Genomic DNA, 26,945 nt, shown 5'->3' with positions numbered 1-26,945 from the left:
AAAGAGGAAAATAAGAAGAAAAAAGGGGATTAAGGTTAGGCAGGTCCTTGTTTGAAGGTTTGAACAGAAGAATTTTAATATTATTTTCTTGGGAAACAAACAGAGGTCAAGCATGGGAAGGATATGATCAGAGAAATAAATAATTTAAATATTTTAAATTAAAAAAAAAAAAAAAGGAAAAAAGGAAAATTCAAACTTTATTGAAAAAATTAAAAAGAGACTCATTTGGGTCTTTTTTCCATCTCACTCATTTCCCCTTTTCCCCGGCAACTTCCTCCCTAATGTGAACGCAATTTCCCGCATTTTTTGACTACTTTATTTAAAATTAATAATTTATAAATAAAAGTGATTATTTTTCTGATTTGCTTGTATATATTATAAATATGCATCTAAATATTTGGATTATTTATCAACATTATTATAAATTTAATTTTGACCAAAAAACCCTAATACTTATCCATAAAATAAAAAAGGTGATGAAAAAAGAAGTGAGAATTGAAAAAGGATATAATGGTAATTAAAAGGGAAAGGGAGGGCATTTGATGGAAAAGAAAGGCGGGGGAGAAGGAGGAGTCCATGACGTAGGAGAGGGTGGTTGTGTTGGTCTTCATCTCTTTATTGACTTTGTGGGTCTAAATCTGAACCCTTTAAACCCACCTTCCCTGGTTGAACAAGCAAATACATTTTGACAAAAATCCCCAAACGGAACCTCAAAAAATAGAATAAAATAAAATAAAATAAAATAAAATAAAATAAAATAAAATAAAATAAAATTTCTCATTAATTCCCTTTTATCCATTTCCATTTTTTGTTCTTACCCACAAAATCTGTCTCAAATCTTCTCCAACTTTCCAACCTAACCCTCTCATGAATTTCACTTTCCAAACCCGCCCTCCTCCCCCTCCTTATTCCGTCCCTCTCTTCCGCTTCCCTGAAACCCCTCCAAATTAGATTCAATCCATTCCCTTTCTCTCCTCCACCTACCCACCACACCCTTTTCCCCGTTCTTCATTTCTCCTCTTCTTCTCGATCGTCTTCGGAACCATCAAACCAGAGCTGTTGTTTTCATTCCACTCAGGTACTCTGTTCTGTTCTTGTTTTCGTTTTCTTCTTTACCTGGATTTTTCTCTTCTTATTTTCCCAGGAAACAAACAGATGTGTTGGTTGGGTTGGGAATGAATCAATGAATCAATGAATCAATGATCTGGAAATCCAACATTAGGGATTTGTTTATTGTTCAACCTAAAACCGATTACAAGAAAGTGAATTGCAATTATTATACACTTTCCTTTACCCAACATTTCAGTAACTTAAGGATAAGGATAACTGCATTTCCATTTGACATTTGTCCTTATCTTGTGTTTCAATTTTAAATTCATCTTGTCGGTTTAGATTTATAAAAAGTTGGATCAGATAACGACCAATTTTTTTTTTTCTTCTTTATCCGTTTTTTTCCCCCTCTGGATCTTCCTGCATTCTAATTGGCCCTTTTGAGGATTGATTCTTACGGTTAGCCCTTCAAATATCAAGAGGATTTCCATATTCTCTTCTGTTTAGTTGAGCTGTTTAGACGATAATATCGTGGAGTTGTTAAGTTCTTGATTTCGTGCTTCAACAATTGATTCAAAACTTGAAATGAGACATGTTTTATAGGCTAATCTTCATGGTTGTCTGGCTGTGGTTATGAGTAGATATAGGAGACTTTGTTTCAACCATTAAGAGAACAATGAAGGTTTGAGATTTTCCTACATTTTTGTTTTCCTTCAGGTTCTTGGTAGGTAATCAGGAGTACTTTGTTCATCATTCTTTTTTGTAACGTCAATCGGTAATCAATCGATTGGAACGATCTGATTGTTTACTGCCATGCTGTCAAGTTCTTGCTTGAGTTTCTTAGAGCTATCGTCTTCGGATATGTTGGATTTTCCTCCTACACCAAGAACCGTTCCACGGGTGTTGACTGCTTCCGGGATATTTTCCGATAAGGATTCGGAAATTTCCTCGTCGAAAGGCCAAGGGAGAAAAATTATAGTGGCAAATTTTCTTCCTCTTCATGCTAAGAAGGATACAGATTCCGGGCAATGGAACTTCAGTTTTGACGAGGATTCGCTTCTGCTTCAGCTGAAGGATGGATTCTCACCTGATGTAGATGTTATATATGTCGGATCTTTGAAGGTCGATGTTGATGTCCGGGAGCAAGACGAGATTTCTCAGAAACTGCTGGAGGAATTTAACTGCGCACCGACTTTCATTCCTACGCACCTTCAGAAACAGTTCTATCATGGATTCTGTAAGCAACATTTGTGGCCACTTTTTCATTACATGATGCCGATTTCCCCTTACCATGGATCCCGCTTTGATCGACGTCTTTGGCAAGCGTATCTTTCGGCTAACAAAAGGTTTGCCGATAAAGTTATGGAGGTAATCAATCTAGAAAAAGATTATGTCTGGATTCATGACTACCACCTTATGGTTCTCCCTACTTTTTTGAGAAAACGCTACAGTCGAATCAAGCTCGGATTCTTCCTTCATAGTCCGTTTCCTTCATCGGAAATATACCGAACTCTGCCTGTTAGAGATGAGATTCTGAGAGCATTACTTAATGCAGACCTAATAGGTTTCCATACATTTGATTACGCTCGCCACTTCCTATCTTGTTGTAGTAGACTGCTTGGATTGGAGTATGAATCTAAACGAGGGTATCTCACGCTCGAGTATTTTGGCCGTACAATATACATCAAGATTTTGCCTGTTGGGGTTCATATGGGTCGACTTGAATTTGCATTAGACCAACCACACACTTCAATCAAGGTCAAGGAAATCAAAGAAAATCTCCAAGGAAAGAAACTTATTCTTGGTGTTGATGACATAGACATATTTAAAGGTATAGGTCTGAAATTACTAGCTATGGAACAGCTCTTGAGCCAGCATCCAGAGTTACGGGGCAATGTCGTTCTGGTGCAAATTCTAAATCCAGCACGGAGCAATGGGAATGATGTACAAGAAGCAAAAAGGGAAACTTATGAGATAACCGAAAGGATTAACAAGGTTTTTGGTTGTCCGGGTTATCAACCTGTAATCTTGATTGATCATCCTATTCCTCCTCACGAGAAGATTGCATATTACGTATCAGCAGAGTGCTGCATTGTAAATGCTCTCAGGGATGGTATGAACTTAGTTCCATATGAGTACATTGTTTGTCGACAGGGAACTTCAAAAATGGATAAAGTCTTGGAAGTCTCCCCGAGTTCACCTCGTACCAGCACGATTGTCGTGTCGGAATTTATAGGTTGTTCACCGTCCCTAAGTGGTGCGGTCAGGGTAAACCCCTGGGATTTTGACGCTGTAGCTGATGCACTTTATGCAGCTGTCACCATGCCTGCTTTAGAGAAGCAACTGAGGCACGAAAAGCATTACAGATATGTTAGCTCTCACGATGTTGCTTACTGGGCTCGCAGTTTCTTGCATGATTTGGAGCGAGCATGCCAAGAACACTACAGCAAACGTTGCTGGGGCATTGGTTTAGGTTTAAGTTTCAGAATTTTGTCACTCTCTCCAAGTTTCAGGAAGCTTTCCATTGAACATATTGGCTCTGCATATCGAAACGCTTCTAGGAGAGCGATATTTTTGGATTATGATGGGACTGTGGTTTCCGAAACTTTAGTGGTCAAATCCCCATCACCTGAAGTCATTTCTATCATCAACAACCTTTGCACGGATCCAAAGAACACCGTGTTTATTGTTAGTGGCAGGGGGAAAGTTTCCCTCGGTTCATGGTTCGATTCGTGCAAGAATCTAGGTATTGCCGCTGAACACGGGTACTACTTGAGGTATCAAACTTAACCTACCAATTACATTCTTCTGTCATGTAATCTTATTTCGTTTAGTCGGATCAAACAGGTTTGATTCTCATCTGGGGTCTTGATTTATTTGTAGGTGGAATAGGGATTCTGACTGGGAAGTTAGTCCATTAGCTGAAAACTTTGACTGGAAAAGGATTGCAGAACCTGTGATGAACCTATACACTGAGGCAACCGATGGTTCATACATAGAGACCAAGGATAGTGCCTTGGTATGGCACTATCAAGACGCGGATCCTTATTTTGGTTCGTGTCAGGCCATGGAGCTCTTGGACCACCTTGAAAACGTCCTTGCTAACGAACCCGTAGTTGTCAAAAGAGGCCAGCAGATCGTCGAAGTAAAACCACAGGTATTTACTGCTTCGGCTCACCTTTTCCTTGTCATCTCGTGGAGGCTGAGCAATTGTCGTCATCACTGCTACTGTGTCATTGTTTGCAGGGTGTGACTAAAGGATTAGTAGCTGAAAGAGTTCTTTCCACAATGGTTAATTCTGATAAAGCACCCGACTTTGTGATGTGCATTGGGGACGATCGATCCGATGAAGATATGTTTGAGAGCATATTGAGTAGAAGCTATAGCTTATCCCTTGCTACGCCCCCGATGATATTTGCCTGTACTGTGGGACAAAAGCCTAGCAAAGCCAAATACTATTTAGACGATACCGCAGATGTTTTGACCTTGCTTCAAAGCCTGGCCAACTGTTCTAGTAGCCGTAAACTGAGATCGAGTTTTGAAACTCCTGTTTTGTTCGAGGATGATGTTTGATGCCGAAGATCCAATCCGTCCTTGCACGTGCGTTGAGCAAGAGTTATCATGTTGGGAAGGTTTGTTTCACTTGATTCTCTTATTCCAACCTCTACGGAGTTGGGATTGTTTCGGTTACCCGATTCTTTGCCACAGTCACTGGTGCCAATGGATTCATATTCAGGAAGATAATTGCTTGGCTAGAGTTAAGTTGGTTTGGTGGTGTAAATAACTGCTTTCACGATACTCGTTCTTCGCCTTCTCCCGGATTCGAGAGTAGCAGAACAAGATCGCCATTGGAACCTAGGAATGGTATAAAGTTGTTTTTCTTCTTTATTTATTATTATTATTTTTTTTCTTTTTGACAGATATAGTGAAGAACAGGTTTCAGATACAAATTATAATTAGCCATAGCTTTGTACATTGATGAACTGGTTTAGTTCTTACAGAACAATCATTCTTTTTATAAAGGGGTTCATGTTCTTACAAAGCCTTTCTTTTGTTCGATTAAGGATTCATTGTTCTTTCAGGTAACCTTTCTTTTCTATATAAGAAATTCTTGTTCATTTTTGCTCAAAAATTGGCGGGACATTGAATTTCCCGTTCATCGAAGAACCCGACCTCCTTTCATTTCTTCACGATTTTCTGTTGGAAATGAATAATGGCGAGTGATTTTTCCCTCTCCATCGTCTTCTTTACAATTGCGCGATGATCATTAGCAGTAAGCGCTCGGGGAATTCGTTCGTCACTTTGGAAATCAGATTCAGGTAGTTCCTTCTCTTCCTTTTTTTTATGAATCGCTTTTTCCACCGATTTTGCTGGAGCGTCTCTGTGTTCTTGATTTCAGTTTGGTAGCGCATTCCGATGCAAATTATTCTCCTTATTCGTGTCCATGGTTTCTCGTTACGGAACATCTTCTTCTTCTCGCTGTTTATTTTGTGTATCTTTCGATGTGCCTTTTAGGGCTCATGTTTTCCATTTTCCCCCTTTTCCGAGAGAATAACAGAGCATGAACACGCATGAAATTTCGCACTTATCTGCCATTGATGAGCAACAAGATGCCTTTTGGATCTGAGGTATTGCGCAATGCGTTGTTTGATTGGATATATTAACCAAACCGAAGTATGGCATTGCTCGACTGTACTGGGAAGCTAGATCGATCAAAGCAATTCTGATAATTCTTTCCTTTTTTTGGGTTCAAAATCTGAATAGATGCACAGATTCGATGAAAGCAATAATCTAAAAAGCATTAAAAAACACATCATTGTACTGAAATTATTTCTTCAAATGCATTATAATCCTTCTGTTGAATCAAGTATGAACATCCACCGCAGTTGCATCTGCATCTGCACATGAAAATGAGCAGTTTATTCTGAAGATCAAAGAAGAGAAGTATCTTTGAAGATAAGAAAAATATTTTTGTATCATGAAAGTGGTTGCTGGAGAGGGATTCACAATCCAAACAGCCACCAAATTGTTTCATAGTTCAAGTTCATTGTTTGTGATTATTACTTGATGGAGATTAAAAAAGAAAAAAAAAGGTGTTTGAATTATTATAATAAGAATGCAATGATTTGTTTGTTGAAGGTGTATTCTCCTTGTTGATTGCTTCAACCCAACACAAAGGCTCCATGGCCTGCCTGTGGGGACCCTTGCCAGGTGTATTCTACAGTCACAAAGTTGGTGATGCTTTGAGTAAGTCTCTCACCTTCTTTTCTTTTGTTTTGAAGCTAATTTTATTTTTATTTTTTAATTATAAATTTAAAAAAAAAACTATTTAATTACGAGATTTTTATTAACAGTAAAGATTGTCTATGAGACTTTACCGAACCAAACAAATTAAATTATAACTTTAAAGACTAAATTTTAATTTTAGGACTTGGTTGTATATAATAAGTAAGATTTTCCATTTTTTTTTTTTTTTTTTTTAAATGTTGGTTTCTTAAGCTAGGTTTGATTGGCTTCCTCTTAAAATTTTCATTTTTTCTAATAATATATTTGAATTCTTAACTTAATTTAAAATTAAAAAAAAATATTTAAAAATATAAAATAAATAAGTAAATAGGTAGAACCAATAATTATAAGTTTTTTTTCTTGTAATTGAATTTAAGACATTTTTCAACTAAAAGTAAAGAATAAAAGTTTTTTTTTCTTTAAAATAAAGGATTCAAATGTTGAATATATAGTCTATTACTTAATAATGAGAAGAAAAACAAAAAGCATTCAATAATATTTTTAGAAATGAAATCATTTTCGAAAATAACTTACGCAAAATGTTCAAAGAAATATACAATGCATACAACAACAAAACGTCCTGTTGTCACTCGAAGTAGTTAATACATAGAAGCTACCTACCAGCTAGCAAGGACGATAAGTCAGTGCGAAATGGATGACGACATGTCGGATTAAAAAGTGGGACCCATCTTGATTTATTGATTGGGTACAACGAAGCATCGGTCCCACCTTTATTCTACTCTTGGAACACCCGATTACAATCCCCGCTTCGCTCCAAACAACCGCTTGAACGTCAGTAGATAAATTCGAATGAATGGTTACTCCCGGTGGTATTTGGATCGGTTAGTCGCTTCAAATCTGTTTTGGTGACCGGAAGTGGCCGGTCACACAGGTCAAAGCTGGTTTCAGTTTCATTTTGATTGTGGCGCATAAAACTGCTGACAAAACCCATCGGTACAGTCTGATAATGGCGTATCCAGATGCAGAAGAGCCTCCTCCTTACGAAGCGGATAATTCCAATTCTTTGTTGCCGACCACCAGGTGCGGCTGTTTCCGGTTATCGTGCTTGGAATCTCGCCGTGCGGTAGCCGTCGGGCCATCATGGTGGGAGAGGATTAGGGGGTCGCAGGTTCACAGCGAGGGGCGCTGGTGGGCGCGAGGCGTTAGGGTTATTTTGAAGATCCGAGAGTGGTCTGAGATAGTCGCTGGACCGAGATGGAAGACTTTCATTCGCCGATTTAACCGGAATCGGAACGGTGGTGGTGGTGGTGGTGGTGCTGCTGCTGGTAGGCCTGGGAAATTTCAGTACGATCCCTTGAGTTACGCTATGAATTTTGATGAAGGTTCGAGGCAGATTGGGGAATTGGACGACGATAATGACGACTTCAATGGGTATCGGAACTTCTCTGCTCGTTACGCTTCAATACCGGCGCCGTTGAAGACCGGAGGAACCACCGGGAAGGATATATCTACCGTCGCGTAAAGGTGCGTTGATTCTACTAAAATACGCCGTGTTTAGTGCTGTTATTGTCCAACATTGAGCTAGGTGACATGTGACATCGTCGGCCCACCACCTCCCCCAGTAGATTTCTTCTTCTTTTTTTACTCTCAAAAGTAAATACGTTTCAATTAATTTGGGGTTTCCTTTCTCCTTCTTCCTAACGGGATCAGTGTACAATACAATTAGAGGGGTTTTTTCTTTTTCCAAAATATATATATATATATATATATATTCTTTTATATTAAATTATGTCCTCATAGTACATAATAATATTGATTTGGGGACTTGCTTGTTTAAAGTGGGTGTAATAAAAAGCCGTATAATGTTTGTATATGTATTGTCGTTGTATGGATTGAACAGTGGGCTATGTTTGACACTTTTTCCCCCACCTTTTCACCGTTCCGCAATGAGATTGAGTTTTTGTGGAAGGCACAATACTCAGATTTAAGGTGTTTTCAGATGTGGCCAGCATGAGATGAAGTTGATGGCATGTCAACTAGGGCTCTCGAATGGTCTCCCCTCATTTGAGGGCTCGACCCCTTCTCTAGAGCTCTCGAATAAAGTACACCATTTGCCCGACATTTAAAGATTCTATTAACATAGCTAAGTTAAAAGACATGACTCTGAATACAAACTCTCGTGATTTTGATTTTGGTTTTCTCAAAAGGCCTCGTACCAATGGAGTTGAATTTATAAACTCATGATTAACCCCTTAATTAGTCTCACTCCTAAAGACAAACAAAGACAAAGGAAACAATGTTATTGCTGTTAGATTAAGAAAGATAGAAGCTTAATGACATGTTTGGGTTACAAACAGGTAGAAGCTACAAGTTCTTTTCTGCTTCACGTCTTTTGGAGTTCATTGCCTTTATGTTGAGTAAAACATCATGTACAATCCATGGGAAGCTGAAGTAGAACATATCTCGTTTGAAGTAGGAAGGGTGATAAGTTACATGATACCATGCAGAGGCCATCATCTTGTGTTCATGTGGGGCGCAGCTATTCTCGAACCATTCTTTGGCCTCCTTGCGTATGCACTTAACCGAAAGCAAGATCCTATCCTTCATATCGCCATACTTGCGATTGTCACGTTGCAGATACGATGCTCGACTTCGAAGATCGCCCATCAATATCTCATCTTCATACTCTGCCCCATAGTAGTTCATCAAAATGCTCATTTTTTCAATGTACATGACTTTGAAACTTTCAGCTGTTTCAAGGAAAGCTTCGAAGCCATCCACTTCAAGATCATGATCATAAATTGCTGTAGCAGTCTCCTCTGTCCACACAAGTCTTGACCTTTCTTGCTCCATCGTCTTAACCGCAGCCCTGTAGAGTTTTCCTAGTACATTATTGGATTTGTACATTGGTTTATCAAATCTCTCCATAAAATCTGGAAACTCCCTAGGTTTTAAAACTCGAGGCATCTCCGCTGGCGCTCCGGTTTTTGCATAATCAACTGCCATTGAGTGCAGCGCAGCCAGCTCTAAACATTTTGAGCTTAGGGCTTTCTTCGGTTCACGGTCTGCATGAACTAAATGTGCAGTCGAAATGGCACCTAATGTGTCATTGATCATATAATCAACAAAAAACTTCTGAATTTCCTGAAAATTTCAATGATCCAACAAACCGGAGGATAAATTTCTGCTCTGAATTTCAAATGGCATAATATGCATATTTGATAGTTTCGTATACCTCTAGTGTCACATCGTGATCCATTATACGTGGCCTCCGTCCCGTATAGTCCATAGGTGCTTCGGTTTTGGGCGGAACCAGATTCTCATCCCAACTTATGAAATATAAATCTCCATCAAGATCACCACCAGAACATTCATTTGTATGTGGCCTGCAAAAAAGATTCAATAGTCGCAGAGTATTGAATAAATTTTAGCTATGTTTATGAAGCCTACAAAAAAAGTGTACCTTTCTCCTTTCTGAGGAAATATAAGACAGTCCACCAATCCCTTCTCCTCTAGTTCTACATGGAAAATAGCTTCAAGAACCCTTACATCTCCTGGATGAAGACATGGATTTTTTGTAACAACTACCTTCCCGAGCAATATCGATTTCGTCTCGTCTATCTTATGGAAGTAGTTCTGGTTCCTGTCCCGAAGCTCGGATTTTGACAAGGTTATGCAGGCATAAACTTGGCCATAGTCTAAAATACCAGTTTCATCCAAGCACCCGAGGAGGATCCGGCCCTTTGGAACAAATATTCTACATCTACTTCTTAAATCAGAAAACAAGTTCCAATAGTGTGCTTGAAGCATCATTGAGAGGTACGGTTCAATATTAGGCTCGTACCCGTGGTTTAACATCTGCACCAGAATGTTATTAGAATCAGCACCGTTCAGATTTTCCAAGACGTTCAAAGCAGCGACTTTATCCGTCAGCATTCTCCTTAGAAGATGTAGTTGTTCTTGCTGCAGTGCCTTGAAGCTTTCGTCCTTCACTCCCAAAGTTGACAAAAGAGTAACGATCTCTCGATTTAGATAGCAAGGCATGGAGTCGCTGCACTTGGTAACATTGAGCATCTTGTTCTTCGATTTGAATTTAAGCATGCTATCACGCAAAGATAGTTTACGAAAGGAATTACGATCGACAGCAATGACACCTTTGTATCCACCATATCGAATTTGAAATGCCGAAGGGATGTGAGTCAATCCACACTTATCAGCTACTTGCCTTGCAAATGAAAGCGAAATTTTTCCGATACCATCTGAGAAGCAGTAGTCAATACCATCAGAATTCACTTCGATATCGGGTATAATCTCAACATCTTGAGTAGGAACAACAAGAGTTTGAGTGGAAGAACTGAACAATTGACCCATCCTAGCTGCACATTTGGAGATACTACGAATCTTTTCAAAGCAGCCCATCCACTGTCTAATTTCTTCTGCTTTCAAGTTGTCGCTTGAAGCAAACATCCAAACAGAGTTCGATCGGAGTTGACTAGCTGAGAAGGCCAAGAACTCAAACCTTTTGGCTCCAATAACAATTCCATTTCGAAGAATACTCACTATTCGATGATAGATTTCAGTTCTATAAGGTTTCGAGAGTAAGCCTCGCTGTATACTCGTGGTAACGGCACCTGCAGGAAGCTTACTCCAGTCCTCTTCAACAAAAGTAACCCTCATAAAATCAGAAGCATATGATGCAAAGTTTTTCACAACATAATTAGAAGTTTCAAGCTCAGGTCCCAAACAATAAATTCTTGATGGGGTGACAAGAACTCTATAGCAGTTCATCACATTATTCGACAACCTCTTTTGAGACAATGAAGGAAGAACTTTGCAGTTCCTTTTCAGAACATGTAATTGGGTCTTTAGAAACGACAAAGGATCATAACAAATGAGCTTCAGCTGATGTAACCTCTGAAGTATATTCAACGCAGTGTCAGTACCTAAAGTGCTAAGGAATTCAATCAGATCATTGTTGGCTGCAGCAAGGCTAATTTTCTGCATATGAACTAAGGAATTGAGCTGATATTGAACCTCATAAGCTAGATTAGAAACTAACCCAGATTTTATCAGAGGAACAGCCTCTGAGGTACTGCCAAATTCTCCACCATCCTCTAATGTAATATCTTTTGGAGTTTCCCTGTAAAGTGGGAAACTAGAAAAGATATCTGAAGCCTGCAAATCTTCTTCAACTTCCCAACAAAAGGAAGTGGACTGACCTATTGATCTCAGAGAAGAAAACTCTGTTGTCCGAATCCAAAGATAATCATGTTCTTCTTTGCATAGACGGTAGCGACTGCTGCTGAATTTGGAAGCCATGTTTGATCCAGAAATCTTTTTATATATTCTCGGCGCATATTTGAGCTGCAAGAACAAGCAAGAATTTGATTCATCGTAAGAATTAGTGAAACGCGGGCATACAAATCAAATCATCGCCATAGTCATTGTGGGAATTTACCTTTAGGAGAAGTGCGTTCAATTTCTCATCTCCTAAACAATATCCAGTAGTTTCGAGAATTTCCTCAAACATCACTTCAAGCTTATAGCACTCATCTTCGCGCCATATCCAGAACTCCACCCTCCTCCTCTCCGGCATAATCCAAGCTTTTACACCTTCCCAAGACTCCAAAACACTCATGTGATCCTCTTTCAGCATAAAACCCACATGCAAAACCCCGTTCTCGGTCCTGTTTCTGGCGTGTATTGGCCTCACAATAATGTCATCGTTGGTCTCGGAGAATCTCAGGTTGTGGGTGTTGAAGACGAGGTTGTTTTGAACGGAGAGGGACTGGGCTTTGGATTTGGCCCCGAGCGTGGTGAACTGTACGCGACCAGAGCCGCGCGATTTCCAGTTCTTTCGCTCGGTGAAGATTTCGATGGCGAAGACGGAGTCGGGACCCAATTTGGACTTGAGAAAGGTCAAGAGGTCTTCGGCTACGGCGGATTCGGGAACGTTTGAGACCCTTAAGGTGGATCTCTCCGGCTGAGCCATTGCCGGAAGATGGTCGCGCCGACAGCCCTTCAACAAATTTAGTGGCGAGTCAGGTATGGTGAAGTGATGCTTGGGAGGAAGAAACGCCGGGACTCGGGGGAGTGTCCGTCAATGCCCCTGCGTTCCTTTCTTCCCTCCCTTTTTGTTTTTTCTTTTTCACATTAGTTTTTATTTTAACAAGTTAAATTACAAATTTAGCCTTCAAATTTTGTTCAATTTTTGAACTTTCAAAAAATTCAGGCACCAAACAATTATATATGTATATATGTATGTATATATATGTGTATATATGTATGTATATGTATGTGTATATATGTATGTATATGTATGTATATATATGTGTATATATGTGTATATATGTATGTATATATATGTGTATATATGTATGTATATGTATGTATATATGTGTGTATATATGTATGTAAGTAGGGAGGCAAAGAGAAACAATTCTGTTTGATGTAGTCCTATTTGATTAACTGATCAAAGTATTGTACGGTTGCTGCTTTAATCTTGATGTCCCCTACTCTGACTGACTGCTCGTACATTTGAATGAAAATCTACGAATAATCTAACACATTGTTCGCCATTTTCGATACTATAATCATACAAACCAGTCGAAACATAGAAACCCGAACATCGAAATTCAGTTGCTGCTGCTAAATGGAGAAGAAGAAATCATTGATATGATATAATGCCTAGCCTTGCCTAGCCTTGCCTTTCCTTCCCTTCCCGTTAGGGATCGGCATGTCCAGCAACGTCGTCGTCGCTTGAACCACTTTCGTTATCGCTCATTTCATCCTCTTCACTCTCGTCTTCTGATGTGCATTTAATGTCATTCTCCTTCTTCGCGAATCGTTCGCAGTACTCTGTACCCACATGGACGTAGATATTGATATTGGGTTACAAAGTTTTGTTCACACAGTGAGAAAGATTTTACCTTTAACTTTCTCATCATACTGTTTCCGATCCTTCATCATAAGCGATGCTGCGTCGCCGTTAAGCGGGTCCGAAGGATTCGGATAAAGGAGAAGCTGAGGAAGGAAAACCTCAAAAACGTTTAAAAGATCTGCAAAACCCAAAAGAAAGAGGTAAGAATCAACACAACCATGAGTCTCAGTACAATCCATATGGTCACTACAGAACAGATGAGCACAAAATACTGAGGTTAAGCGAGGGTTGGGGCGACGGATAGTTACCGAACATCGGACTCCAAGACTGGTTAATCACATCCAAGCACACAGAACCAGATCTGCAGGTTAAATACTTGGGTAAGAATAATAGGCGATACCATTTGATGGTTTGTTTAAAAAGGAAAATACAGTTCCTTACAGTTCATCAACATTTGGGTGGAATATCTTGTTCACGAAACCGATCGAAGGAGACTTATATGGATATGCATCAGGAAGCTCGACACGAATTTTCCAAACGCCAGTTTCGTATAAGCCTGCAAGGATCAATCAAGGATACTTAGCTTACTTCATGGATTAACACTCTTTAGGAACAGGCTGCACCTCTTAGGTGAAACAGTGTCCATGAATTACACAGGAAAGCAGTGGAAAAACACCTCATTTCAAGGATAAATTTTCAGGAGACTCCAAATAACATAAACGAATTCGGTTTAGACTGCCAAACAAGAACGACTATGAAATGCATCATATTGGACAGAGGTGAAAGTCGAGCAATACTTTGTTTGGGACCATGGAAGTCCACATTGAATTCATTTAGTCCATCATTTATCATCTCCACATTGTAGTCACTCATCATCCTGGACAACACAAGCCAACGTTACGTAAGAGATAGCGCACCTTCAAGCTTGGCCACTATTCTAATGGTCTACAGCCATAACAGTGAGCAATACTCAAATTTAAGCCTGAAATCACCACAATGCTGGGCCAGTTCTAGGCGAGCATGATCAATATGTTTTCTAGTTAACATAGCAACAACACGACAAGCACTACTTTTGCTGCCATGGTCACTCTCGGTTGCAGCTCACTGCAATCATCACTATGTTCAAGGACTATAAACACACACCATGGAACTTAACTAGCTTCATATGATTGTGTCTACAAAACTTTGATATTCTTTTTGCAGGTAAAACGTGGAATAGAAGAACTTCGTGAGCATCGTTAACACGTGTTACTTTCCTCTAAGCTATTGCAGTACTAGTAAGTGAATCATTTTCATATTCAACATAGCGTCTCCTTGGTTGTCGAAAGGCTCATAAACAGTCATCCACAGAGAACATATAGAACAACCACAATAACGAATGGCTCAAATAGGAATAGGAAATGTTGATAAATAACAAGGGTATCTATCTTACAATTTCATGACATCCATTTCTCTCCTTTTGCTTGGAGACGACATCGTGAATGAGCGAGCTGCACTTCCAAAATCTGCCACAAACACATATGCTTGAACATTAGAAGTTACTACTGGAGTACACTTTTTAGAAGAAATGAAGTGAAAAGAACTCGGGGCAGCTATGGCCGAGCTTTCGCCTAACCCCAGCAGGAATCAATCACATACACAAATACAAAACCCTCGAGGTTCTACTTGCCTGATTTTATATTAAGAAGAGATTTGAAAACTTTTTGACAAAGTATCAGCAACGTTATGGTCTGGAAAGTTGATACAGATAGTCATATTTCTATATATTTCTACATGCTTCGAAACAAAAGGAACGGCAAATGAAAGTATCCAAGATTTGCAGGTGTTTGTTCATATGGATTTGGTTGCCTCATGAACAATAAATAGTACAGGGCATCCATGTGCTAGGAAGTTTACACATGAAAATCTGGAGAGATAGTGGAAGTAAGTAACCAGTTTCAACAAATGGCAGAAAAGGATCTGATATCATTCAAAATGATGCATCTCCAATCCAAAACAAGCCTGCTTCTGATGTTCATGTGCAAACATCAATCCGAGAGCTAATAAAATGAAATATAAAAGGCCTGGTGGGTGATCAGCATATGATCAGACAAGGAAATGGCTGGTGGGCATGAATGCTAATCACAACGACAAAGGGCAACTAGAATGCTAGATCATATCCTCCACTAACAGACCCAATTTGCAGGATCTCATTTAAAACAGGAACCGCTCATAAGTTGAGCAACGCAAGAAGAAGAAGAAAAATCAAGAGCAAGAAATGTGAAGATCTGCGGAGTAAAGATATGCACAAATTGGTATGAACGTACCTTAGAAGAAGCAGAGAAGGAAGCCTGTTTCACAGGACGATGCCTGAATTGAAGTGGGTAACGGAGAGTCCCGTGAACCGACCGGAAATGAAGAAGGGGGGAAAAGGAAGATTTATAGAGAAGAGAATGAAATTGGGGGAGGAGGAATCGAGACGGTGCAGATGTTGGAAAAAGGAGGCCACCACGTGGCAAGGCAAGGTTCCTCTGCTTTGTGGGGTTATGGCCTCAATTTCACTGTCATAACATAACAAAACCATTGCCATTTCGGACCCCATCGATTTTCTGGGAGTTTGAAAGTGGGGGCTTGCCTTTTCCTTCCGCCTATCCAGGTTTTGGCATGGCCGTCCAAGGCTTCACTGTCAACCATAACCTCCATCCATCTCTACCCATTATGGCAACATTATGTGTTAGCCATGATGTCATGGAATAAAGCAAGATGCCCATCATTTATGCAACGCATAAGCACTATTCCCAAAATTTGATTTAAAGTATTTGCTTTTTCAATTTTACATTTTAAGCCCATCATTTCAAGCTCAACTTTAGTCCAAATTTTTGTCTCTAATATTTAGAGGAAGGTCGATCTTTTACATTGAACCAATGCAAGAGATTATTTGAATCGGCAGCTCTCCCGCCAGATCAACTTCGAAACATGCAATCATCGGAGGCCGACCGCAGACCCAGATGCTATAAGAAGAAGAATAGCGGAGGATGGGCTCCAGCACGGCGGCGGAACGTGACTACTTGGGAGGTTGATTAATGAGGATCAGAAATGGTTGAAATCCATGGATGAACACTGCTGATCCTTGAAGAAATCCTCCAAGTCCAAGGGCCTGAATCTGGATTGATCCATATTCCACAACCAATTTAGGGTTTTGAAGTTGGCCCAAAATTCTCCCCCGGAGCCCAGACCAAGGTATAATTTTAAATGAAAATAAAAATCAATACTTTGGCAACACAACTCATCCAAAGGGCCACATTTGCATGATTAATCCTTTTTTTTATTATTAAAAAAATTATTATTATTTTCCTTTTAATTCTGGTGAGGCATAGTTATTATGTTTACTTAATCTTTACTTATTTCTTCAACCGAAAGTTCCCAATAATTTTGAAAATTAGTTGTTCGTAGACACCTTTTTAGCCTTCAAATTAATTTTAATACCAATAATACAAAATAGCTCACATCCCTACTTTTATATATATATATATATATATACATTAAGAGATGTAAAACAATTTTCAAAAAAAAAAAAAAAGAAATTATAAACCTAAAAACCCTTCAAGATTTGAACCTATCTGATAGGTGGAAGAAGCATAATGGGGTTTGTTTGTAGGAACTAGAAACCTTTTGATTGGGTAATGAAACCCAAAAGGGTATCTGTTGTTGATGAAAACAACGGGGAAGGAGGGGAAGAGTGAATAAGTGAGATTCATGTGATTTACCGCTCTCTCTCTTGCGACCCTTTTCCCCTTTCCTCCTCTTCTTTATCTCTCTGTCTCTCTCGAATTTGTTGTTCCCATCTGGGTTTTGGTTTCTTCAATGGCTTCCAGTGCTTCAAGGTTCATCAAGTGCGTCACCGTCGGAGATGGGGCTGTGGGGAAGACCTGCATGCTCATATGCTATACCAATAACAAATTCCCCACTGTATGTTCTGTTCTTCTTTTAATCAAAACATTCATCTCCTTTCTGGGTTCTTTTTGTTCTGTAGTTTCATCTTCTAATCTTGTACTGCTAATCAACTTTGTGCTCCAATTCCAATTCCCCTGCAGTTCTTCTTCTTGAGGCTTTCTTTATTTTCTTGTATTCTAATTCAAAATGGTTCTTGCTTCCTCTCCTGCCTTGGTGTTATGATCATAATTGCCTGTGTTTTTTCCAACAGAAAACATAATCAATTGTGTGTTATCAGGATTACATACCCACGGTGTTTGATAACTTCAGTGCCAATGTGGTGGTTGAAGGCACCACCGTCAATTTAGGCCTCTGGGATACGGCCGGTACACCCTCTTTGTTGCTTGCTTTAATTGAAGCCTTGAATTTTAGACTCTAAAACTTGGCTTTGGTTGTAATGCCATACAGGTCAAGAAGATTACAATAGGTTAAGGCCATTGAGCTACAGAGGAGCTGATGTTTTCATCCTTGCCTTATCGCTGGTTAGCCGGGCGAGCTACGAAAATGTACTTAAGAAGGTGACTAAATCTAAGCCTTTTCTTTTCCTAATCTCTATCATCTTTACGTTTGTAACTTGGAATGTCTCATGGTTAGTGGATTCCGGAGCTTCAACATTATGCGCCTGGAGTCCCGGTGGTGTTGGTGGGCACCAAATTGGGTAGGCCATCTTCTTTCTGATATTAGTGCATTTGTTTCGAACTTCCTTTGTTTAGTCTAAGTAGTTGAAATGATGTAGATTTAGATATAACCAAAGCAAATATTATCTCCTTTATTTGTTGAAAAGGAGGTAGGAGTTGAGAAGAGGTTGACTAAAGTAGGAATGCTTGCAAACAGGAAAGTCATTGACAAGAACCCCCCTTGTCTTTGTTTAGAATGCTTCCGAAGGGCGGGCCCTTGTGGTTTTGGATGCGAGTTTAGAGTTTAGACCAAGGTCCCGGTTCAGGCCTCCGAATGGAATGATACTTAATCAGAGAAGAACGTTGTCGTCTCTTCGATCTAGTGTTAGGATGTTGCTTGTTCGTGGGATGGGGTAGATATTTATAAAGAGGTGATGCTTTCAATGGTTGAATTATTGAGAGGAGGACCAGCCTATGTACTTGCAGACGAGTTAAAATGTTTGAAGGGGGCCAAATAATAATTCAGATAGCAGGTGCGGCTAAGCACGGCCATTTAAAGAGGAGAAGTAGTTGGGTTCTTGGTAGATACTCTTTTATGCTCCATTGGCTCTGTTTTAGCTCATTGTTTAATACCTTTTGACACCAAACTCATTTTCTGTTCACATATGCACTTACCATCACAAATCTCCTACTCTTTGACTCTTCAAGTTATTGATGCAAATGATTTATTGTGTTCCTATACCGTACATGCTATCAATTAAATGCAATGCAACAATCTTGGATTAACTTGTGATCATTCTCGTCGCTTAGATCTTCGAGAGGACAAATTCTATTTGGCTGATCATCCCGGATTGGTGCCCGTAACCACTTCGCAGGTGATTGTTTTTTGGTTCAATATGCTGGGAGGGGAGAGTAGGAAACTACACTGCTTGCTTTTACCTCATGGTTATGATGAATTTTAAGTCTTAATATTTGATGGTTCAATTAAATCAGGGTGAGGAACTCCGTAAACAGATCGGTGCCACATATTACATCGAATGCAGCTCAAAAACACAGCAGGTACTCACTTCACAACATTCTTTAATTGGATTAGTGTTCATGCGGTTAGACTTGGATTGTTTAATTGGTATTGCAGAATGTGAAAGCAGTGTTCGATGCAGCAATAAGGATGGTTATCAAGCCACCACAGAAACAGAAAGAAAAGAAAAGGCCACAGCGTGGGTGTCTACTGTGAGTTCTCTATCTCTTATCAATCCCTCTAAGCCCAAGTAATTAACGTACATTTATATGGCTGTTCGACTTATGTTTGGGCTTTTTGGACGCAGAAATGTATTTTGTGGAAGGAACCCTGCAAGGCAAAGTTGAAAGCAGCTATATAGCAAAACAACAGAGGGTTGTTTGGGGAAAGTGAAGCAAAGCTAGGAGAAAATTCGCTTCTAATATCAGTAGCTGTAATTCTCTTTATCGTTCTTTTAGTTGCTCCTCTGTATACAATTATTTTTTGGGAAGGATATAATGGCGTAAACTCATAGTTTCTCTCTCCGTTTGGCATTTAGTATACTCCTAAATAGTAAGTCAAGTAAGCTACTCACTCACTCCCTTGTAAACCTGCTGCTGCTCAAAACCTGTCCACATGCAACAATACTATTCCATGAAACAAGATGGTATGACGTGAAGAGACTTCAAGCCAGTGTGGGAAGGGGGGAATTTACGGTTCTACATGGAAATATGAACTTAAGGAATTCAAAGGCTTTTACAATTCCTCCAAAAAAAAAAAAAAAAAAGTGTCAGCTATCGATAACCACTCTGCCAAAATGTTGTGTCGAGAAGGGTCGATCCCAATATAAGGAAAGCAGAACAGCACAAATTAGGTAACTACAGAAACTCCATGTAAAATCAAGGGTGATTCCAGCATGAAAAATGAGGAACACAGATTATTTTGCAAGACAGAATGTAGAAATGAGAGAGAGAGAGGGGAGGCAACTTAAATGAACTGAAATGCATGCGTCATTATCAGATGCACCCTCTTGCTTTGATCCTGAAGGGAAAAAACGAAATTATAAATATGCTCAAAGCAATTCACCGGTTCATATTGGTGAAATGGGTGCAAAAAGGATGGAAAGGTTTTGAGTTCAACAGTATATTAAATCGATGCACTGAACACCTGTATCGGCACCAACTATCAAGTGTCTGGGGAACAGATAGTGCATGCTTTCCACAGTTAAATATCTACAAAGAAGAAATTATCTGCAGCCACCCAGAACAAATTCAAGTGACAAGAAGCTTGAAGGCCCCAGACATTCTTTTTTTAAGTTACAACTGATACAGAGAAAAGGTGTGGGATTTGAGACCATGAAGAACATGAGATACTACTCACCACCTCCTCCGAAAAGCACACAAAGTTAGATGACAGCCAGTGGAAGTCAGCTCAATGCCAATCCTCACAGCACTGAAAAACATATAATTAACATTTTTAACATTAGAAAAGAAATCTTGAATACAAATATATTCATGTTAAGATAGCAAAAACATGCCAACATGATGTACCCATCCTCCATCTTTCAGCTGGGGTGGGGGTTGAAGCCTATATTCATAAGTGATAAGATATAAACAAGAACTCACCAGCTTTCAGGACTCCACAGGATGTTATACTACCATGACGACTGTTTGTACCCATCCCATCCTCCCTCTGGTTCCTTTCTCTTCATTATGCCAATTGTTGGCTGGTAAACCCGCATATGCTCCTCGGTAGTGGCCTGCGAACTGGCAACAGATAGTTGCCTGGGTACAAAGGATGATGATTCCTCTCTTCCTTCAATGTTTGCAACTACAGGTCCAGCATTTAGATCTAAACCTTGTCTTCCCCACTTTCTACTACCATCAGAACTAGTATTGTGGCCGCCATCTGAGTGACTAACAACATAAGGTCTTGGATAAGGGGTTGATACTGTACCAGGAGGACCTAGGAACTGTGAGGGGACTGCAGGGAAGCAAAGCCTGCTACCAGATGATGAATCACCATATGCTGTTGCATTACCTGAAAACGTGGCTGACGGTAGAGGAAAGCCGTTTCCAAAAGACAGGACAGGATACTGAAAAGCTGCAGAAGGAAATGGCACAGCCGGAGAAGATGATAATACTGGCCCTCTAAAGACATCAGGGTTATATGGACTGCTACCACTTGTGGGTCCCAAAATCCTGGGTGGTCCATTTGTTGCAACAACTGGAAAAGGCTGTTCTGCTCTATCAGGCAAAATCGATGGAATTGCAACAGCTGAATAAGCATTCCCTGGAGGAAACCATGATGGAAAATTTCCCATTTCTGCACTGTTCATCCAAAGACCTGAGACAGAAGGCTGGGATGGCATACTGCCTCTAGCATGCTGAGGAAATATTGATGGTTCAGTAGGGGTCTCATCAACAATAGGTCCATTTAAATCAAAGTCCCTACGAAAATTCACCTTGTCATTGAGAGGAACAGTAGATGATTTAACATTAAGAGGAGCATCTATTCTACGACAGTTGTTCAAGGAGAAGTTGCTTGGATCGGGAGCATCATCAATTCGGTTCAAGTCAAGATCTAGTCCTCCAGAGCAACGTGCATGTGAGACACCAATACCATGTGTCAGATCACGATTATTAGCCAGGTCAGACTTAGAGGCCACATCCTGAGTAGACATCTGGACATTCATATCCTCAAGAATCCTTTCATCAGGCACATTCAAATCAATATCCAACGGAGGTCGAGAAATTTTATTAGCCACAGCATCAGCAAGTGGAGTGGTTGCAACACCTAGTGGCATTTCTAGAACTTTTCTAGGTTCAGCAGGTCGAAAAGCACTTGTGGCAGCTGATCCTTTCCAACCAAGTTCCCCTTTGCTCCTCAATAGATCATCAGGTGGAACGAAAGGTCTTTTTGCTGCAGCTGCAACTGTAATTGAAGCAGGAATGTTGCTTACCACATTAGATACAGGAAGGGGCAACGGACTAATTAACTGAACAGTTGTCAAACAACCAGACGTTGTAAAGCTACTTGGCTCACTGCATTTTCCATCATCCACATTAAAGCCTTCATTCAAATCAAATTCCAACTTAGCATCCATATCTGATACCCCCGCAGCAGTCATGGAACCAGGATCTGCATCAGTAGATGTAGACTCCTCTGCCTCTTCTGCTTCTACACTAGCTAATTTGGATCTCTTGGATGACAGATGCTGTTCAGTTTCTTGAACAGGAGACATAATAGATTGTCCATGATGTGTTTGTACTCCACTTTTCTCATTATCCTTGTTACATTCCAAATTCTCCTCTGCATGCTCGTCCTCATGGTTGATAGCTGAACACAAACCACCTAAATCTCGGGACTCAGAAGGCATAGAGTCTCGATCACTTTGATGTTTTTCAAGTTGTTTGACATCAGCTGATTCATTGGTTTCATCATCCTTCTCGCCCTTCATCCCACTTGCATTTATAGAAACCAGATCACTTGAAGAGCCTGAAGCCTGAAATAATTCATCATTCTTCAATTTAGCAGAATCACTGTTCGACTTTGATGATGGCCTTTGGTCTGCTGTACTAACACCATTCATTCTATTATCTTTATTGTCATCAGCTTCTTGGAACCGATGCAAAGGCTTGTCAACAACATTCATTTCAACTTCCCGATTCGAGATACCATCAACGACCATGCCACCATCAGGAAAAGAACTGCTTGGCTTTGGTCTTGATTCTGGACTGCTATCCTCATCTACTACATCAGATGTCTTTCTGTCCTTGACTGGATTAGCCCCATCAATCTCAGAGCCCTTCTCTGGTATCCTAGCAGGAGAGGCAGGACCTCCAGACTCGTCCATTTTTATACATCCGTCTGCCTGTGGCACAGCCGTTAGTTGCAAATTTACACCAGAAGATTTTGAATGACCATTTAGATCTCCAATAGGTTTCTCTTCAGAATTTGAAGCAGAGCTTCCATCCCCATTAGCTCCAAAGGAACCAATGATCACGCCCTGCTCATTAACAACCATAGCATCATTTAACTGCATGTTATCTCTAGCATCCTCTTCAGGACAAGATGCTTTGACTTTACAATCACTGCCTCTTCGGTCAACTGTAGTGATATTTCCTTGAGTATCGGAAGGCAGAACAAAATCAGACTTTGACATCTCAACAGCTGCCACACTAGCAAGTAAATTCATTCCAACATTATCTGTGAGAGAGGTAGGCATACTCGCTTCAGAGCATTTAATACAACTCTCAATTAAAGCATTCATAGAGCTAAAAGAAGCCTCATGTAACTTCCCATTCTTTTGATCATTTGCTAATGATGACGAATTTGCCTTTGAAACTTTAACATCCTCAGCAGTCCTACATCGCTCTTCACCATTTACAGCAGCAGGAGATCCATCAACATCATCAGCCCCAGTCACCATATCCTTTACATCACTATTCTGCCAGGGCTCAGCATTCACATCTCCAGTAATATTAGGTTGACATGTATCACTCTTACTGTGATCAAATTGATCAAGCTTCTCTGAAAGTGGAGGAGAAGAAGCCCTGGTATTCATTATCGAAGGATCTTCAGAAGATCCTCCACTAGCACTCTGGGCAGGACTCCGGCCACGATTGGTGATCTTCACTATCAATTTAGGACTGTTTCCCTCAACAATAGGTCCATCACATGCCTTTTCAAAGGTCATTCCAGATTGTGATGATCTCTCTAAGACTGTGTTTCTATGCAAAGAACTTTTCCCCGATCCTACATCTCGTTGAGCCCCCGAGAGAACAGAACCAGGAAATCCATTAACTGACTTGCGCTGGCGAGATCCACCACCTGAGATCTTGTTCACGCTCATTGAACCAGCAGTAGAGCTTCTTGCATCCTCCTTCCCTAAGCCACCACTTTTACCGTGTTCACTAGAACAAGATTGACTATTATTGTGGGACTGGCTAGAACTGCTACTCTTTTCATCCTTGGCAATAGTTTGAGCAAGATCAGTAGTGCCACAAACACCAGGATTTCTGGAAGATCCATCTTTCGAGTTAATGCTTGCTGATGCAGGTGATAAAACTGGTTTCATCGAACCAGGAGAGGCAGATGCAGATCTTGTAATACTCTCATCCTGAGCTAGCTTAACTGAAACAGACTTGGATGTAGTGAGCTGAGAAACCGAGCTCTTCATGGCAACTTCAGAGGATGCATCTTGATTCCTCCCTCCATGAGAAACTTCAGATGGACGAGTCCTTGCACTCCATGCAACAGCTTGGTTTGAACCAGACTTTGCATCATTAATATTCATTTCCGCTTCAACGCGTTTTTTCCATGTGTCCACTAAGCTCCTTGCTTTCTTCTGAATTTCTAAATTCTTATGTGAGCGTAAATGATTCACAGACTTTCCAATATTGCACATCTGTAAAGCAGGAAGATTTACAGGTAGTTTATCAAGGGCTCGAAGCAAAACCAGGAGAAATTCCTCAACTGCTTTATCGCTATCCTTGGGGCTACCACCACTGCCAATTTTCCCCCTGTGAACCTCTTGGAGCCATTCATCAAGTACAAGTAAACCCTTAAGATGCACAAATTGACTAAGGCACTCGACCTTATCTGTGGCAGCTATCACACCTGCAAGTGTTGATCTGCAAGCCCAATCAATTTTTTTGTCATTTCTATCGGTCAGCAAAAGCTGCACCAATTTCTCGACAGCTTCAGAATCAACTAAGCCTCCTTTTTCAGCAATTCTTGCAATCTCAGACTTTAACGTATTTTCCAATCTGCAGTTAGCAGAATCCCCTTCATCAGCTTTGATGATGCGCTCACGTTTAACAGATTCTAATCCCTGGTCACTTCTTTCTCTTTTCTTGCCTTTTGTGTGAGAAGGAAAGGCAGTGGTTTGAACACTATCTGAATTAGCTTTTAACTGAGATGTTGATGTTGGACCACTTGTAGGCTTAGGTGATCGGCCACCGGATTGCACTGAAGCATGCATTTCTAATCTTGTCTTATATAGCAATTGATCTACTTCTTCCTGACGTTCCTGACAAACAAATAAAATTAACCAAAAATCACACCGTTTAAGAGAGAAAATGACTAAAGCATCAAGAACTTACATTAATATAATCCTGATCGGTAAGCCACCATAAACACTTATTTGTTATGTCATACACTCTCCGGCACACAAATGACGAGATCCCTGATGAAAGTTTAACGTCCTTTGGAAGAAATGCAACTTTACACGGATGGAGTAAAGATGCAGCAGGAATTTCATCCTTATGAAAGGAATAGAAGACTTCGTTCGGCGCAGCTTCCAAAAGGATGCCTTTGCCGAGCTTTAGTTCAGAAGATCGATAAAGCCAATTCACACCTAACTTTAACTTATTCTCCTTACCAGCCGTTAACCACCGGATTATGCCAATAAAAGGTGGGGAATCTTGAGGGGGTTTGAAAAGAGCACAATCACCAACACTAATTCTACGTCCACCCTGTTCAAAGAGAGTACAGAATACTGAGTCATCAAAAAATAAGTGCCTGTCAATAGAAATTAAAATTTAAATGACGAACAACACAGATAAGCAAGACTAAAGCTATATGATATTAAACATCGTGATGCACTCCTTCATAACTCCAGGAAAAAGCCAGGAGGGGAGAAGCTCTCTTACCTTTTAAAAATAAAAACTACAATGCTTTTCCATAAGAATAAACAACAACAAAGCTTTTATATCTCAAATACACGACCAAAATAAGAGATCAGTTGAGATACATCGAATTTTAACTTCATTCAAACTAGTCAAGAAAGATGTCTAGGTCAACCACACATACACATCCATTACTTAAAATAGCAAGGGAATTAAAAAAAACCCTGAAGCAAATCTCATAAACATCCCACCCTGGTGAAGCAAACACACCTTGGGACTAGTTATCAAGCCTGAAACAGATGACTCAAAAGAATCCATTGATGGGGGAAATAATTAAAAGCTAATTGGCTAGTCTCAACGAATTGACGTCCCATTCTAACAGACAAAGAATCTGTAGTAGCATTTGGTAATTCCAAGCAGAAGATAGCCATATAACTTTTGAACTAAATATGAGACCTTTAGGGAAGCCTACAGACCGGTCATCCAACGCCAAGCTCCTCAACAGGATAGAGAAAAGCTTATATTCTACAACAAAAACAATTCTCAAGGCCTCGTCCAAGGCTTTAGAGACATTTCATTAAATTCCTCCATAGAGAAACAATGAAACATCATAAGAACTAAAACCAATCCCTCCCTCAAACATTGACCCAGCAGATAATTTCTTAAACATTGACCCAACAAGGATGAGATAAAACAAGAACAAAGGAAGTTGAAGCACGAAGGGAATATCTAAAAAAAGAACAATCAGGATAAACAGAAACAGAAAACGTTACCTTGCAAAACGAATTAAGTGCAGACGAAGACGATGATGAAGAACCATCTGCTTCTACGATCTGGGTACCAAGTGTGTGGACTGTCCACATGTGCCGAGTCCGTTTCCAGTCCTCACCTCGACGCCCATGCATAGCCTTGCATTTTCCCCAATTCCAGTTTCGATCCCACCTTCACGCCGAACGAGTACCATCAATCCTAACCCTAATTCGACAGAGGAAAGCCAATTCAAAGCTATCCGCTTACCGAGAAACCCTAGATCAATACATAACGCTTTCAGGGCATCATGTCCCTATAAAGATAAGAGGGATTTTCCGAAAATCCCACCGGCGAACCAATCGAGTACGAATTCTAGGGTTTACCTTATCTAACAGAGAGTGATCGAATTGAAGTCCAGATCCAACCACACGCAAGGAGATGATTAATGATTTCGAGCCGCCTTTCAACCTAGAAGGAGAGAGAGAAGAGTGCGAGAATCTAGAGTGAGAAAATCGAAAGCGCACACAGAGGGGGGGGGGGGGGGGGGTGGGGGGTTGTAGGAGAAGAGAAAGAAAGAGCCAGACGGCAGAAAGGAAATGTGTACTTGGTAACTTGGTAGAGAACCGAGACCGGGCAGTTCGGGGTAGATTGGGCAGTTCGGGCTGAGTTAATGATAAATAAACATGGCGGTGATGCAACGGCCCCGAGTGATTTTGTAGAACGTGCCCCAAAACGTTTCTTCCTCTCTTCTCTTTCTTTTTATTTTTTATTTTCAATTTTGACTTTTCATTTTAATTACA

At 40.2% G+C, this 26,945-nt stretch overlaps 6 protein-coding genes across 14 annotated transcripts; 3 read left to right on the top strand and 3 right to left on the bottom strand.

The window, feature by feature from the left end:
* The first annotated feature begins 817 nt into the window (after positions 1-817).
* Positions 818-5,092, top strand: LOC111485611 (probable alpha,alpha-trehalose-phosphate synthase [UDP-forming] 9). Its single transcript, XM_023132569.1, has 4 exons — positions 818-1,078; positions 1,768-3,827; positions 3,934-4,207; positions 4,297-5,092. The coding sequence occupies exons 2-4, from the start codon at positions 1,864-1,866 to the stop codon at positions 4,621-4,623; spliced, it is 2,565 nt and encodes an 854-aa protein (XP_022988337.1). The 5' UTR covers positions 818-1,078; positions 1,768-1,863; the 3' UTR covers positions 4,624-5,092.
* Positions 5,093-6,883: 1,791 nt separating this feature from the next.
* On the top strand, positions 6,884-8,213 carry LOC111485666. The gene has a single exon (XM_023132648.1). The coding sequence runs from the start codon at positions 7,304-7,306 to the stop codon at positions 7,817-7,819; it is 516 nt and encodes a 171-aa protein (XP_022988416.1). The 5' UTR covers positions 6,884-7,303; the 3' UTR covers positions 7,820-8,213.
* Positions 8,214-8,573: 360 nt separating this feature from the next.
* Positions 8,574-12,440, bottom strand: LOC111485606 (RNA-dependent RNA polymerase 2). Its single transcript, XM_023132562.1, has 4 exons — positions 11,756-12,440; positions 9,761-11,661; positions 9,533-9,683; positions 8,574-9,441 (listed from the first exon to the last, which is right to left on the bottom strand). The coding sequence occupies exons 1-4, from the start codon at positions 12,287-12,289 to the stop codon at positions 8,662-8,664; spliced, it is 3,366 nt and encodes a 1,121-aa protein (XP_022988330.1). The 5' UTR covers positions 12,290-12,440; the 3' UTR covers positions 8,574-8,661.
* A 301-nt stretch (positions 12,441-12,741) lies between these two features.
* Positions 12,742-15,703, bottom strand: LOC111485665 (ubiquitin-conjugating enzyme E2-23 kDa-like). Its single transcript, XM_023132647.1, has 7 exons — positions 15,484-15,703; positions 14,610-14,682; positions 13,975-14,054; positions 13,619-13,733; positions 13,486-13,538; positions 13,227-13,355; positions 12,742-13,155 (listed from the first exon to the last, which is right to left on the bottom strand). The coding sequence occupies exons 2-7, from the start codon at positions 14,651-14,653 to the stop codon at positions 13,022-13,024; spliced, it is 555 nt and encodes a 184-aa protein (XP_022988415.1). The 5' UTR covers positions 14,654-14,682; positions 15,484-15,703; the 3' UTR covers positions 12,742-13,021.
* Positions 15,704-16,768: 1,065 nt separating this feature from the next.
* Positions 16,769-19,309, top strand: LOC111485661 (rac-like GTP-binding protein ARAC8). Its single transcript, XM_023132644.1, has 8 exons — positions 16,769-17,125; positions 17,388-17,475; positions 17,558-17,667; positions 17,744-17,807; positions 18,577-18,641; positions 18,760-18,825; positions 18,902-18,996; positions 19,092-19,309. The coding sequence occupies exons 1-8, from the start codon at positions 17,021-17,023 to the stop codon at positions 19,129-19,131; spliced, it is 633 nt and encodes a 210-aa protein (XP_022988412.1). The 5' UTR covers positions 16,769-17,020; the 3' UTR covers positions 19,132-19,309.
* A 329-nt stretch (positions 19,310-19,638) lies between these two features.
* LOC111485601 lies at positions 19,639-26,864 on the bottom strand. 9 transcript variants are annotated; one of them, XM_023132550.1, is made up of 6 exons: positions 26,750-26,864; positions 26,529-26,613; positions 26,169-26,370; positions 24,871-25,242; positions 20,389-24,797; positions 19,833-20,215 (listed from the first exon to the last, which is right to left on the bottom strand). In XM_023132550.1, the coding sequence occupies exons 3-5, from the start codon at positions 26,298-26,300 to the stop codon at positions 20,418-20,420; spliced, it is 4,884 nt and encodes a 1,627-aa protein (XP_022988318.1). In that variant the 5' UTR covers positions 26,301-26,370; positions 26,529-26,613; positions 26,750-26,864; the 3' UTR covers positions 19,833-20,215; positions 20,389-20,417. The 9 variants fall into 9 exon arrangements, 8 of the variants coding, with proteins under 8 accessions (XP_022988318.1, XP_022988320.1, XP_022988316.1 ...); XM_023132552.1 differs by lacking the exon at positions 26,750-26,864 and adding an exon at positions 26,413-26,458 and having other exon boundaries at positions 26,169-26,337; positions 26,529-26,723; XR_002718689.1 differs by lacking the exon at positions 26,750-26,864 and adding an exon at positions 19,639-19,804 and having other exon boundaries at positions 19,931-20,215; positions 26,169-26,723.
* Between the last annotated feature and the right edge of the window lie 81 nt (positions 26,865-26,945).

The sequence above is a fragment of the Cucurbita maxima genome, unplaced genomic scaffold (genome assembly GCF_002738345.1).
Source record: "Cucurbita maxima cultivar Rimu unplaced genomic scaffold, Cmax_1.0 Cma_Scf00010, whole genome shotgun sequence".
Taxonomy (NCBI): domain Eukaryota; kingdom Viridiplantae; phylum Streptophyta; class Magnoliopsida; order Cucurbitales; family Cucurbitaceae; genus Cucurbita; species Cucurbita maxima.
Note: the sequence above shows the minus strand (reverse complement) of the source record. Positions and strands in the feature narration are given on the sequence as shown.

Excerpts from the sequence above, each read along its gene's own strand:
- LOC111485611 (XM_023132569.1), top strand. The coding sequence starts at position 1,864 with ATGCTGTCAAGTTCTTGCTTGAGTTTCTTAGAGCTATCGTCTTCGGAT. Across the intron at positions 3,828-3,933 it reads GAACACGGGTACTACTTGAG|GTGGAATAGGGATTCTGACT; the intron begins GTATCAAACTTA and ends ATTTATTTGTAG. Across the intron at positions 4,208-4,296 it reads TCGTCGAAGTAAAACCACAG|GGTGTGACTAAAGGATTAGT; the intron begins GTATTTACTGCT and ends CATTGTTTGCAG.
- LOC111485666 (XM_023132648.1), top strand. The coding sequence starts at position 7,304 with ATGGCGTATCCAGATGCAGAAGAGCCTCCTCCTTACGAAGCGGATAAT.
- LOC111485606 (XM_023132562.1), bottom strand. The coding sequence starts at position 12,289 with ATGGCTCAGCCGGAGAGATCCACCTTAAGGGTCTCAAACGTTCCCGAA. Across the intron at positions 11,662-11,755 it reads TGAACGCACTTCTCCTAAAG|CTCAAATATGCGCCGAGAAT; the intron begins GTAAATTCCCAC and ends TTGTTCTTGCAG. Across the intron at positions 9,442-9,532 it reads ATCACGATGTGACACTAGAG|GAAATTCAGAAGTTTTTTGT; the intron begins GTATACGAAACT and ends TGAAATTTTCAG.
- LOC111485665 (XM_023132647.1), bottom strand. The coding sequence starts at position 14,653 with ATGTCGTCTCCAAGCAAAAGGAGAGAAATGGATGTCATGAAATT. Across the intron at positions 13,539-13,618 it reads CACCCAAATGTTGATGAACT|ATCTGGTTCTGTGTGCTTGG; the intron begins GTAAGGAACTGT and ends TTTAACCTGCAG. Across the intron at positions 13,356-13,485 it reads GTCTTGGAGTCCGATGTTCG|ATCTTTTAAACGTTTTTGAG; the intron begins GTAACTATCCGT and ends TGGGTTTTGCAG.
- LOC111485661 (XM_023132644.1), top strand. The coding sequence starts at position 17,021 with ATGGCTTCCAGTGCTTCAAGGTTCATCAAGTGCGTCACCGTCGGAGAT. Across the intron at positions 17,476-17,557 it reads AGGCCTCTGGGATACGGCCG|GTCAAGAAGATTACAATAGG; the intron begins GTACACCCTCTT and ends AATGCCATACAG. Across the intron at positions 17,808-18,576 it reads GTTGGTGGGCACCAAATTGG|ATCTTCGAGAGGACAAATTC; the intron begins GTAGGCCATCTT and ends CTCGTCGCTTAG.
- LOC111485601 (XM_023132548.1), bottom strand. The coding sequence starts at position 26,300 with ATGCATGGGCGTCGAGGTGAGGACTGGAAACGGACTCGGCACATGTGG. Across the intron at positions 25,243-26,168 it reads CACTTAATTCGTTTTGCAAG|GGTGGACGTAGAATTAGTGT; the intron begins GTAACGTTTTCT and ends CTCTTTGAACAG. Across the intron at positions 24,798-24,870 it reads CCGATCAGGATTATATTAAT|GAACGTCAGGAAGAAGTAGA; the intron begins GTAAGTTCTTGA and ends TTTGTTTGTCAG.